The sequence below is a fragment of the Aythya fuligula genome, chromosome 7 (genome assembly GCF_009819795.1).
Source record: "Aythya fuligula isolate bAytFul2 chromosome 7, bAytFul2.pri, whole genome shotgun sequence".
NCBI lineage: Eukaryota > Metazoa > Chordata > Aves > Anseriformes > Anatidae > Aythya > Aythya fuligula.
The window spans coordinates 24,926,505-24,940,243 of record NC_045565.1 but is presented as its reverse complement, the minus strand read 5'-3'; the positions used below and the strand labels follow the sequence as shown (position 1 = coordinate 24,940,243).

The 13,739-nt window shown below is 44.7% G+C and overlaps 1 protein-coding gene across 6 annotated transcripts in view; it reads left to right on the top strand.

Annotated features, from left to right (window-relative positions):
• The window catches only part of SH3PXD2A (SH3 and PX domains 2A), a 219,290-nt gene that overhangs the window by 181,739 nt on the left and 23,812 nt on the right, over positions 1-13,739 (top strand). For all 6 annotated transcript variants that reach the window (XM_032190925.1, XM_032190926.1, XM_032190924.1 and 3 more), the window contains one exon: positions 9,555-9,668. In XM_032190925.1, the coding sequence (XP_032046816.1) occupies positions 9,555-9,668 (114 nt within the window). The remainder of the gene's footprint in view (positions 1-9,554; positions 9,669-13,739) is intronic.

Below are 13,739 nucleotides of genomic sequence, written 5' to 3'. Positions count from 1 at the left end.
CCCTCAATCTGTGTGGTTTTGAGGATTTCCCAGTAAGCAACTGGCACCACACTCTCTATGGACTTCGGAAAAAGAAATTAAAACAAAAGTGACTTTTGTCAGTCTGTGTAGGATGTAAATACTGGCTATTCTCTGCTGCCTATGGAGGCTGTTTCCTATCAGCTGGGGTTTGGGGGCCTGTAACTTTTTAAACCGCTAGGAAGTAATTTGTAATCTTTGGACAAGATTGCTCTGAGGCCCGTTTGAAAGCTTATTCATGTTTTCCTAGAGGAAGGCTTGGACACGAGACGTGTTTGCTCTAAGATTAAGTCCTGTGAATGTAAAGGAAATTACTTGTGAGTTTGCCTGTTGCACCCTGTTGGCTGACCCCAGCGAACACACAACCCCACAGCTCGGAATGACCCAGGGAGTCTCCGCTGGCTCCTGGGGCTGAGATGCTCCTGCCCCCTGGGGTGGAAGGCCGTCTGTTTGCATACCTTTCCTGGAAGCAATTGCTTGTGGCTTTGGAAAATGTGCTGCAGGAGGTGGCGGCACTGGCGTAGCCTCCCTGAAGCCAGTGGGTTGCTTGTCTGCTGCCCCAGGCTGGGCTTGGCCTCTGGGTTCTTGTTTTACACCGTGTGCTGCAGTTTTTGTCTATTCATACCCCAGCAAACCCACTTGTGGTCAGGGTCTTTTGTAAGTCACTGATTTCTATAAACATCGAGGCTATGATATCACTTTGGGTTCATTGGGTTCATCGGTAAAGTAGACATCAACCTGAAGTGTGGGCTGCTGAAGAGGAGGTGGGAGACCAGGCTTGAAGGAGGGTGAGGGGAGACTTACTGCTTAGCTTTCCTACATAACCTAGATCTTCCTAAGAGTAAAAATGCTAAAGTAGATGAAGGACAGAGATCCTGTTGGAAGTAAAAGATGCAAGTCTCCAGTTTCATCAATGAGAAGCAAGGAAAGTGCCCCATGAACTTGAATGATCAGAGAAGCTGTACTGAAGGACATAGGCAGCAGTTGGTATCCTCACTGGTCAGTTTTGGGGACCTGAGGAAGTAAAAACAAAAAAAATGGTGTCGAGAGAAGAAGAGAGGAGGGCACTACCCAGTACCACTTGATGCCTGTACAGACTTAATGTGCAGCTTTTAATACTGGCAGTGAAGTCTGTGTGCTCTCTGGCAATCTCACCTGGCCTTGTGGGTACTAAAATCATAATTTCATTGTCGAGGGGCACATCTGTCACTTTCCAAGATAAAAGAAGACACCGGTACAAGCTGGTAGCCTTTTGAAAGCCATTTGCTTACGGTGGATCTCTTTTTATTCAGTGACTGTACAGCACTCAGCATTCACAGGCCAACAGCTGCAGCCAGGCTGCTTGCACAATACAGCATGCCCACCAAAAGATAGCTTTGTTCCTTGTCGTGATTGATGAGATATTTCCTCTGAGTAAAACACTCCTCTCTTCGTTCCTTTTGTTCCTGTAATGACCAAAGTCTGTGAGCCACAAACTTGTTGGATTATGTGGGATGCAGCTCGCATTGCAGTTTCACCATTAGGTGTTTGTGACACTAAGTAAAGCAGGAAAATAAAAATTATGTTAAATTTATTTTCAGAAGGCGTTAGTGTGTCTGAGGATGTGACTCCCTGTACAACCTGCTGCCTGCTCCACTGCTCTGTGCATCTCCTGGTCTCGGTGGGCTGGGATGCTGGCCAGCACCGTGGGCATCCTGGTTGTGTTTCTTTGCAGTTGGCCGCGGGCAGGCTTAGGAATTGGTGCTTTTTTTTTCTCCTTTTGTCTTGGGGAGGCCAGGGTGCTTGATTTAGGGGAAGCTGGTGACATGGAGCTTGATGGGACCTTGTCTGGGATTTACAGGTAATGTCTAAGGCTTTTCCATCGCTGCTAATGCAATAGGCAGTGCATTTATTTCCTTGCTCTAAGGACAGAACTGGTGTAATTCGTACTGGATTGTACGATGGCCTTGTGGAAGCATGTGCCAATTCCTGAGAACGTGTTTGGCAGATTCCTTCATTCCAGCTGTGTCAATACACAAGCTTGAGGTCTTTTTTAAAAAAAAACAGGGAGGGGAAGCCCCTGGGTAACTATTGGGCCATAACAAATAGCTGCAGATCCAGGACATGGGGAGTTTATAACATTATCAGAACACAAAGATAAACTGTGCGCTTTACACATCTGTGCGCACGTAAATTCACAAATATCATCAGAGATGAGTAAGTGTTTTTCCAAATGTGCCCCTCTGACAGACGTGTCATCTACCAGCTTAGAAGACTTGAAGGAATACAATAACGCGGTATTTCCTACTTGTCTAATACTCTGAATATCCATCGTCTCTACTAGTGATGTAACCCACAAAGTATTAGAGCTGAATTGTATATTATCCAGTTTTTGCTTTTCCCATGAACTTTTCCCATGTTCTAAACACTTCTGTTTTTCCAGAAGTATGGGGAAAAGCAGTTTCAATCCCAACAGAAGAGGAGGGTGATAAGTATTTGAATGCAGAGGTCAGGGTGTGAGTTTCCACATCTATACGTGTATTTGTGCATATGATGTGACGTGAAAGCAGTCCAGGCAAGCTAGATGTTAAAGCCAAAATCTGAGACATGCTCTGGGACTCCGTATTGAGCACTTATGTACACACCTAGTCAGCTCAGCTGCTCTTGGTCCAGGAAAAACTTGTGTGGCAATAGTAACTGGGATGGATATGCTGTCCACACGTGGTGCACCCCCCATGCCAGCCAGCTCTGCAGCCAAAGGAGCTGGAGAACAGCAGCAAAGGGGAGAGATGCTCAAGGCACGGCTGGGAAGCCTCCATCCACCTACCCCACGTGGTTAGTAGTAGAGGTGGAGGAAAGGATAGGATAGCAAATCCATAACCACACAGACTTGAAGCAACAACTTGCCTTACTAGCCAGGCATTGCAGGGAAAAAAACTTTCATTGTAACAGCACCCAAACTTTAGGATTCACTTTTTTTTTCCCCCTCCTTGAGCTTGCCTGCAAACACCTAACGCAGTGCTTCTATTCCTCATGCTGCTGCTGAGCCCTAAGCATCAGCTGTTGCTATCAAATCTTGCTGAGGAACGTCAAACCCTGGTCTCAGCTCATGGCCTTTTGTTCCAACTTTCAGCTCCACAAGGCCAAGTGCTGTTCTGCTAATGGCCAAAAAGTGATATCAGCAGTCCAGCCTTCCAGGAGTCCCCACCTTCAGCTCCCCATCTCCTCCCTCACCTCAGGAAGCTCTCTCAAATATTGTTCCCATCACCAAACTAAGCAAAAACTGCTGCAGCCTTCGCTCTGAAAACAAACCTCAGCTTTCAGGCTCTCCCACAGAGGGTGTGGCAGAGAGGTGTCCCCAGTGGCACTCCACGTGTGCTCTGGGCTGACGGTGTTCTGGAGTGATGCTCTTAAGCTGGGGTTCCTCTTATGTTCCTGGAGGGTCTCAAATGTTAGCTGAACGCTGAAGCAAGGCACAGGGGTGTGCAGTCTCTTTCTTTAGCCTTGAATGTGCTGACTCTTTGTGAAATCATACAAATACTACTCTGCTTAATTGCTTGTGGGGCAGAACGTAGTCTGTGACCTGGCTTCTGTACCCATTGCTGTGCGATCACTGTGGACAGGTGTGTGGTTCCTAATCCATGAACTGTCAGCTGCTGTGGCACATTCAGTACCAGGAGCAAAACGTTTGCTTGGTACATTTCAAATCCTAATTGGGTTATTTTCTTTGAGAAGAGAGGAAGGAAGCTTTAAAAATAATAGTCATAAAAATAGTAATACTGGAGTTTCCATGTTTGTAGTTCATCATTTATCTTTCAGTGATATGACAGAAAACTTGTTTCATGACCCATACAGAAGCAGCAATTCCCCCAGCAGCTGGCACGTTTCCTCCCATGCTGGGCTACCAGGAAAGGAATGACAGGCTCCTTTCTCCTTTCTCTCACATAAGAAATCTAGCAACTCTGCTGCCCCACTGCCGTGCTGTGGGGCTCTTAGGGTATTTCATCAGCAAATTTGAAAATTTGTTGGAGATGGGCTGGTGAGGTTTTTTGTCTTTTTGTTTCCTCCTAAAGTTGTACCTGGAGTACAGGTGGTTGTTGCAAGCAAGGTTGCAACCTTTGTACATTTGACTGCTTTCACAGACATTTAGGGTTGCAGCACTTTGCAGAATGAGGCTCCCACTGGGAAGTGTGGTTGCCCCTAGGAACGTGTGGGTACTGTGCAGCTAGCAGGTAGCTCCAGGACTTGAAGGAAGGATCACGACATGTGGTTGAGCTGAAATCCTAACATGTGGCCCGGCCTGGTCTGGGTATGGCACATAAAAAGGCCATGAATCTGTGCTGTGAGTCTTCATTGTGCTCAAGTGGGATGTCTGGCACAAACGCTTTCTTCCTCTAGCACATCTCTGTTGGAGCCCCGTTTCCATCTTTAAAGCGAGACAAACATTACTTCACGGCTGAGTGGTGGCTGCTGCACAGCCCACAGCACACGCAGGCTGGGAAATGTGTTTAAGGATAAAAGCCGCCTTTAATATTTCACCAACTTGAATAATTCATCCAGAGATGACGGCCCCAGTCTGCTGAGCGTTGACTCATGCACAGACCTCTACCCCAAACTGCAGTCAGGTCCATGCTAGGAAGAGCTCTCGCATCTTACCTCCATATTTAAGGCAAAGATGCCTTTTTATGTGAATTGTGAGGATGACATGCTCAGAAATCAGACACTGGCCTTCACACAAGCTCAACGCTATCAGTCCAGCACCTTTGCCAAGTACGAGGCTGAAGCAGCCTTGTACAGAGCAGAGGCAGCACGTACACTGGTAGTGTCTAACAGTATGGACACTGCTGTAAATGTTTAGGCAGTGGGTATGAGAACATTCCTACTGCAGGAAATCTCTCGCTATGTGCTGCTTCTGCTACCTTTGCCTTTCTGCTCCTGCATATTTGTTAAGAGATCTGTCTGAGGCGATTATGACCGACTTCCCTGTGCGCATCAAATATACATCCACTGTGTGGGAAGTAAGAGCTCTGGAGGGGAGGAAAAAGCAAGTGCCTTCATCTGCACAGCAATGCTCTCAAATTTGAGCTGTTCCTTAAAGAAGCAGATAGCATCTCTGAAAGAAAATGGTCAGCTGTCGGCACAAAAATGTCTGTGGGCCATGTTTTGAAGAGAGCTGATGGCATCTAATATTTTTAGGACATCTCAAGTCGTAGGCACTATCTCTTGAAATTTCTCGATCGAAGTCAGAAGGACTTTAAAAGGGAGCAGCTCTCTGAAGTGCAAGGAGTACACAGCAAATGTACCAGACTACTGCTCGAGTGGGGTTTTTCCAAGGCTCTTGAGAGGTGGAGTGTTGTTTAAGTATTTGTTTAGAAGAAAGTGTAGTCCACTCATGCAGGAGAGATTCCCATTCCCTTTTTACAGCGTTGCTGTCCTTGTTTACTTTGGTTAAGCTGAAAGTTGGCAATAAAAATCTACAGAGAACTTAATGGCTGAGGGGAGAGCTGGAGATCAATGCTCCGCATGTTCGTGCTGTTAACAACAAAAACAAGGAATTTGTAGCACCTTATATGCTACTTCTGTTCACATTGCTAATTTTCCTGTCTGTGTGGAGATACTGAAGCTTAAATATTGCCATGAATAAGGGTCAACACAAACCAAACTTGTACAAAATGCAGCCCTTTGATTGTTGTTTAGTAGTTTCCCATGGGGTGGGTTGGGGCCTCTTTAAAAACCTTTTGGAAGGAGGACTGGCAATCCAATTAGATTTATAGAATCAATTTTTGGTCACTTATTCGTTCTCAGGCACGATCAGTCTGTTCCACAATCATCAGCTAACCATGAGAGTGCATTTGTGTGGCATGTGGAGCCTTTCATCTCTCACTAACCGGTGTAGGTCCATGCTAAAATCTCTCATTCTCAGAGACTAGATGGACCCTGTGAGCGTAGAAACATCTTGTCTGTTGCAGCTGAAGATGCTGACGTGCCAGCCAAAGAATCAATGCATCAGGAGGGAATATTGCATGCCTACAAATTCATATTCCTGGGTTAGTATTAAGGCAGGATTTGGAGTAATGCAGCAAAGCTTGAGCTGAGCTTGGCCTGGGTGCAGCAGCCACAATTCCCCCTATGTCTTCTGAGACTGAAACTCCCTTTGAATCCTCCTCAGGGATGAGGGCTGGGTAACACTCTCAGTCTAGACATCCGTGCCACATCAGCTTCAGAGTTGCATTTTGGTGTCTGAGAGCTAGGGGCATCCGTAAGGGTTAACTTGAGCTGCAAGTCAGTGCCTAATTTTTACAGATGGTGTGAGTGCAAGAGCGAACCTCAGCCTGGCTTGGCAGTGCACAGAGATAACTTTACATAATTCCATGCAGATGTTGCTACAGAATGGTTTTAATAAGGAATTGTGAAGTCAAGCTAAAATCCAGCATAGAGGGAGAACTCAAAATAAATGTGATGTTTTGTTCTGTTTCAAAAGCGAGTTTTCTAACAATGTTCCTGTGAGGCTGCGACGGTTTTGGGGAGGGACACACAGGAGTTTGCTCCGTTATAGCCCTGACTTTCTGCAAACAAAGGCCGATCTGGCTACTTCATCTGCATGAGCTCGCTAAATGAATAAATTAAAAGGTGCCATTGGTGAGGCCAAGTGACAGCTGCCCTAATATTTCCACCTAGGTGGTAATCCAGAGCAAATACTTCGTTATCAGCTGCCAGGCAGTAACTTTCTGCAGTTCGCTGCTGTCATGCACTGCCTTGTGGCACTTATCTTCGCATCAGCCTCTTTCTGCTAGGAGTCTCAGTTCTTGTGCTATGCTGTAATTTCCTTTCTGCAGGGTTATGGCTTAGATGTGCCATCATAATTCGGATTTTATGCCTCAAAAGGAGTAAGTTTTCTCTGTGTTGCTTGCTTGGCCACTCCAAGACCTTGTGTGTCTTGCTTGTGAGCATCCATTTGGACTTCCCACTGTTGGGAGTGCTGCTGGAAGTTTCTCGCTCTCTTCAATTGTTCAGGCTATTTAAGTAAGATGTTGGCTTTGTTTTGCTTTTGTTCTGTTTTTCCTATGAATGGGAATTTGTATTCCTGCATTAAAGCTTTTCTTCCATTTCAAGCTTGGTGGAATTTCAGCGTGGAGCTTGTGTTCTCTGAACCTGGGTGCACACTGCTGATTTCTCATTAGCTGCATGGGTTTCTGGTCTGTGCTTTACCCTTGCACATAGTATATAAAGGAAATATTTAGAAATAACTTTCATGATTTCAGTGGCAAACAGCTTTCCCCTCAGAGACGCCTTGAAGAATCAAAGCTGCTTAAGACCTTAGTTAGTGCTGCGTGCTCTGTCTGCACCCTGCAAAGGACTTGGGAGTGATGGGGAGGCAGGCGTATGCATGCCCAGGTTTGGGGGCAAAGACTTGCTTTTTTAACAGGGAGCCCTTTTCGGATGGATGAGGGCTCAGCTACGCTATGGGCCCAAACGCAGGGCCTTCAGCTCGGCTCTGAGGCAACAGAGCATCTCCGTCAGCCCAGCCAGAGGAGCTGTATTGCGAAACGGTCTAGTGCTGGGCTGGCGTCAAGGCTGTGAGCTCCAGCCTTCCAACAACTGTTTTACCATGGTTTGAGCTTGGCCCAAGCGCACATTTTAAGTGTAGGCAAGACCTTTTGTGCAATTGTATTTAATTTCTTTCTGAGGAAGAGTTTACATAAACAATTCCAGCCTAATTGGTATCAGCTGAAAGCCAGCTTCTGACATTTTGTGCTTAATTATAAGTGTACGTTAAGCTGTGTTCGCTACCCATGTTGATATGTTACTGGTAAAATGAGGAGCGACCGTGAAGATGCATTTTTGAGTCGCTCTGGCAGATTCCAGTGCTCGCTGCTGTGGGCTTTGTGGCAGGAGAATCCACCTCCTGCTGGGGAGGAATAACTAAATTTAAACTTTCCAACCATGAGCCTTGTGAAGCAAAGTTTCCAACCCTCTGCTGGGCCAGAAAATGGAAAGCCATGTCTGAGCTTGGAGAGTAAATAAATAGAGCTACCTAGCAGCTGTGCCGCTGAGGAGCGAGGGGGTTTGTTCCTTGGGGCACGTTGTCTCCCCGCTGCAGGCTCCTGCAAGGAAAATGAGGGTTTATAACTCCTGTCCTCTGGCAGAATCTTTTGTGACAAGTTTTGGAACAAACATGGGTGATTTTTAACATGAGAACTTAGGCATTATTTCAGATTTTTCCTTTTTTTTCCCTTTAAAGTTGCAAATTGCATGGCCATGGAGCCCAGCAGAGTCTCCCTTCCCCTTACTGGACCCAGGGCTTCATCTCCTCGCTGCAGGAGGGCTGCGTGGCCATCACACGAGTCTGTGCTTTGTCACAAAAGAAATAAGTCTTTGCGCCCCCATCTATTTGCAAACCAAGCTGGCTTGTCTCTGCCTTAGCTCATCGCAGGCAGGTTCAGGTTCCTGTGAAATTTCTTGGTTTTATGATAGCCATTAAAGTCTGTAAACCGCGCTGAAGCGCTTGTACAGAAATAACTGTTTGCTCAACTCCCTTTGGGCAGGCTCTAAAACGAGCGTTGAACAATAGCTCGCGCTCTCCTGACGAATCAACTTGCATTTTGGGGGGAGAGACTGGGAGATGATATAAAACAATGGGAATGTTTTAACTGCTTCGCTTTTTATGGTCCTGTGTCTTAACCCTGACCTTACCTGACTGCAGCAGAATCTAGATGTGCTCCAAACCTAGAGCTCTGCAGGCTCGTGGGTGAGCAACTCCATCAAACTCAGGGGAAGGTTCAATAAATCAATGAGGCCAAGCAAGAAAAGGGGTGTGAGGATAGTTGTGACTGGGATGCGTTTAACTGAAAGATGTTTCACCTAAAATTTTATTCATCCATCCATAGATACGACCTAAAGGTTGTCTCAATAGAGCTGGTGATCACTTTGTGTTTTTTTTTTTTTAAAAGATAATAGAAACACAGAGGATCAGGTGGGAAGGTAAATAAACTGGTCCTTATAGCCTGAAGTCCCATTTTGGTTGCCTTTTTCTCTTATTTCTGTTGTGTGCAGTACTTTCTAGGTCACTGAATACTGGTCACAATTGTTGAACGCTGGCAATGGTGATGATAAGTGTGCTAGGAGTGTTTATTTTGTGTCCTATTCTGAAATTTGTGCTCTTCTACTGAAGTCTTTCCTGCTTCCGTTGTTTGACTTCTGAGACCTCAAACATGGATTTGTGCTAACAAAGTATTTCAGTTTTGTAGATGTACATGCTGCAAGACAGGCTTTCAGGAACTCAGTTGGAGAACTCAAATCAGAGTTGTTATGGATAGATTTCAGATCTAAAAATAAACTGTTTGCTCTTTTTACAGTATTTTTTTACGTGTGGTCTGCCTGTGTACTCATCAGGCACTTTGAGAATATCTGACAGAAACAGCCTCTTTTTAGGAGGCTGCAGAGTAACTCAAACCTGCACCAAAGCTTCTGACTCAGTGGGATGCTACTGAGAAGCAAGCACAATCCTTGTTCCTCTTACTTGTTGACTGAGCAACTTCTCTTGCTTCTTTTTGTAGGCTGGTGGTTTGTGAGCACTGCAGAGGAGCAGGGCTGGGTCCCTGCTACATACCTGGAATCCCAAAACGGAACCAGAGATGACTCTGACATCAACACATCCAAAATTGGGGAAGGTATGGAAAGCTTTTTGTTGTCAAAGGCAAACCAATATTCACTTGCTGTATACTTCTCCACCAGTAGGAAAAGAGCGACTTTGAAATCTTACTACCACTCATGGCTGCTAATCCACTGCAGTAATCTCTTCTGCTTTTTTGAATCAGTAAATAAATTTAAACTGTTGAAGAAATTAGGATGAAGTACCATGCCTGTAATTCTTTTGTGACTGTCTTGGACTGTCATTGTGTTTAAAAAACAAAACAAAACTAAAAACACTGAAATGATACCCATCTTAATACCCTTAAACTTAAAAAAAAAAAAAAAAAAAAAAAAAAAAAAACACTCCGGTGCAAGTCCAAGCAGCATGTTCTGACAGAGGTCTTGGACTATGATGTCTGTCAAAGGAAAAAAGTTGCATGGCTTGTCTGCAGAAATTATATGTGAGAGCTTTTATTTGGAAGAATATGCTTTTTGGAGCCACAGGTGATTAAAAGGAGTGAGATTTAACTTCAATGGTGGCTTCTCAGTACATTTTTGTTAAATTAATCCTTAAAACTAGTTTAAGTGCTGGTTGCTGTGGTCTGTGATTGTGTGGAAAGGTAACTTCATTTGGTGTGGTCTTACTCTGTTACAACTGAAGTGCCATTTGTCATGTATATGTATCCAGCTGTGCTGTGTTTTTGGCTAAAGATGCTTAATTTGGGTTCCAGAAATGGAATAGTGCAGCCTCACATGTTCCCCTGTTCCATTATGAAAGACTAACCACATCTTAATGGACTTCTCATGTAGCAACTGTGTACAAAGGACACTTTTATTATCATTTGCTTCATTCTAATGAATCTCTAGATAAATTTGTAGGTGCTTTTGACATGACACTTACGTAAAACGTATGTGGAAGCTCATCTGACCTTTCCTTAGCATAGAGGAAGGAGGTTTAGAGATGTGTCAGGGTGACAGTCTGCCCATTAAGATAGCAAACGGGCAAAACGTTACTTTGCTGGGCCTCAAGGGTGACATCTGTGGCTTTATTGAAATCTTTGGCTCTAACTCATTTTTCCCTGCTCAAAGCTACCCATATCCTGGTTCACTTAGGGTTTAGAGGCTGACTGTAGCCTGGTAGGCAGGGAACCAGTCTGGTATGATGCAACACCCTAGCAGATGCAGTAAAGTTTCCCTGTTAGTATAGACCAAAAAACTTGCTGTTTTCTGAAAGAGCAGAAGAATGCTTTGTCTGTTGATCTGTAGCTGCCTCCCTTTTCCTGACTCTTAAATATGAAGCATGCTTGACAGCCTTATTGCTTAAACTGCTTTCATTTCAAGCTCTCCTCCTCCTTTCATGTTGCTCTCTGGAGTGTACTCTGCTGAGGATTGTTGCTCCGTGGCAATCTGTCCTGGGTAATGGAAAATCCATCAAATGCTCCTTATCTTCTTCCTCTCGGTCCTCTTTAATCCACTACATTGCTCTCCTCAGCTATGGTCAGCAGTCACATTCCCTGCCTTACTGCAAATCCAGATACACTGAAACCTGACACTGTTCTTCCCTTCTTGTTCAGATCCATCCCAGTGACAAATCTAATTGCATTACCTCTGCAGCTGCTTTGATGTGCCCCAGCTTTCCCTTGCTTTTCAGTAACTTTGTTCTATGTTATTAACCACATAAGCTGAGGCTCCTTTTGTTCTTTGTTTTTCTTCCCCTTTCTTCCTCAAGTAAAGATGTTTTACTTGAGCTATTCTCCTCGCCATGTAGTGGAATGGCCTCCCAATAGTTATTAGTAGGAAAGAAAGGCTTCCATAAGAGAGGAAGGAAAAACTCAGTTCACTCTCTTAATGACGTGTGTAAAAACCAAACATTTACACAGACAATTTGCCCACTTTCTCTCAGTAGGCAGAAGGAGACTCCAATGTAACTGAGGAGGACAGTACTTTGACTGGATTAAGTGCCCTAGCCCCTGCATGTAGAGTACATACTACTTTCAGAATTAATTCTGTAGATGTAGACTTCCTGCATCTATGCCATCTGTACTGTCTGCTTTGAAGGGCAGAGACACTACTGTAGGGAACTTTCTTTATCGGCCTCTTGGCCCTCTGCATTTTCAGAGGGCCCAGAACAAGTCCACAAGCCAGGCAGACTCAGAGGTCCTCTGTGTGGTGGCAGACCCTTGTAGAGATAAGGAGGTGCTGGGTGCAAGGTATTAATAATACTACCCCTACATATTAGTATTAATTCTGTGCATCTCTGGTTTCTTCACTGAGAGACAAACGTGTTTCCTCCCTGTGTTTGAGCCTGCACAACATCTTTGGTCAGGATGAGGGTAGAGAGTCAGCTGCTACCTGGGCCTGTGTTTGGAGTAACACCCTCTTACAGAGCTTGGAAAACATTCAGAAAGCAATCTAGAGAAACTTGTGTAGCCGCAGGAGCTGTTAAAGTAAACATCTTAAAATGATCCCTTAAAAGGTTTAGACACTTCTTGATAAATAACCTTTCTGGTGACTAACTAAGGGATGGCCACTGAAGTCCAAGTCCAGGATCGCATGACAAAATTCAGTATTGCTGAAGATGAAAAACTGACTCATAAAAATGTGGCTGAAGTATAAAAGGCTTATTACTAAGGACAGCCTACAACTGTTGTGTAAAGGAGAACACGGTGGATCTGTGTGACCCTCTGTGGGAGACCAGGAGATCCCAAATGGCTGAACCCTCCACTCAGCTCTGCTCTGTGCAAGGAGCTGTGGGTGACTGACCTCTGACACGAGTTTCTCCCCTTTCCACAGCCCTCCCCTTCCTCAAACCTATTAGATCAATGTCCTTAATCTCCTTGCTTCTTGGACAGAAACCTCCTAACACAGTCACAATCTGTGACAGCGTTACTGTGATTTCAGCTATAGCTCCTCTCTCTGCTATAACCTGTATGTCTCCTAAAATGTCTTGTGTTGTCTCTCATGTAGTGTGTGTGTAACTGGCAGTCTAACATCATGTGCATTTGGAGAAAGCTACCAGGTTAAGCCAACATGAAAGAAAAACACCACCAGGAAGGACTGAAGACAGCTACTCATTTGTGCCACTGTGGGCTTCCAAGAGGATTACTAAGTCCCTTTAGCCAAAACCACAGTGATCTATGTAGTTAAAATCTAGCTCCCCAGAAAATTCATGGTGGTTCTCTGCTTTGATCCACGTGGGATCAAAGGAGAAGTACAGAATACCACTAGCTAGACACTGTGCCTAGACACCACACCTCTACTTAGGGTGGCTAGGGAAGGTTTAGGCCTTACAGCAAAGGAGAAATTTGAGGTGAAGGAGCTGGGTGCAGGAATTTGCACTAAGCCTCAGTAGCTGTGAAGGGGAAGAAGGCATCAGCTGCTTTTTTGGGGAAGTTATTAACACTTGTTCAACCAATCCTTCCCCTGATCAAAACATTTTGCTGTTCCTAGTTGTCTGTAGAGCATAGTGTTAGAAGACCACGAGTATGAGGGCATATTCCCAAAATGACTGCAGAGTCAAGCGATTATTAATGAGATAATGAGTTGATGAACAGCTTTCTCAGCATCACTAGGAAAACGGTTGTGGTCGTGCCCTAGAGATAGCTGAAGTGTAGTATTTTGCATTACTCTTGTCAGCACCAAGCATGCTTTCGGTAGTTGCCAAACTAGAGTGGAAGCCCTTACATGGGAAGAGGAAAGCGTTTGTCTGTGTTTGTGCCAGTCCAGTGGTTCCTGTGTTGTTCACATCTCCACAACCAGAAGAAGGAACTGAAGTACGGTTCCAAGTATGCAATCTGGAAAACAAGTGGTGTCCTCTGTGCACAGCTGTTCTCACAATGCCATTTCCATAAGTGTTTTGTTTTTGTTTATATTTTGTTTATATTTTAAGCATAAATTATTGTTTGAATGTGGGACTAATTCTCAGTTCTGCCATGTTAGCTTCTTGAGCCTGCTCAATAACAGGAAGGTTAGTTTGCTCATTATTTTCTCTTAATCATGATCTAGACATCAACTATTAACATAATGAGTATTATCAGCGGTAGTGCTTGAGTTGCATGTTGCAAGCAAGGAGACAGCAGACACTTTCCAGCTGGGTGCAGTTCCTGAGT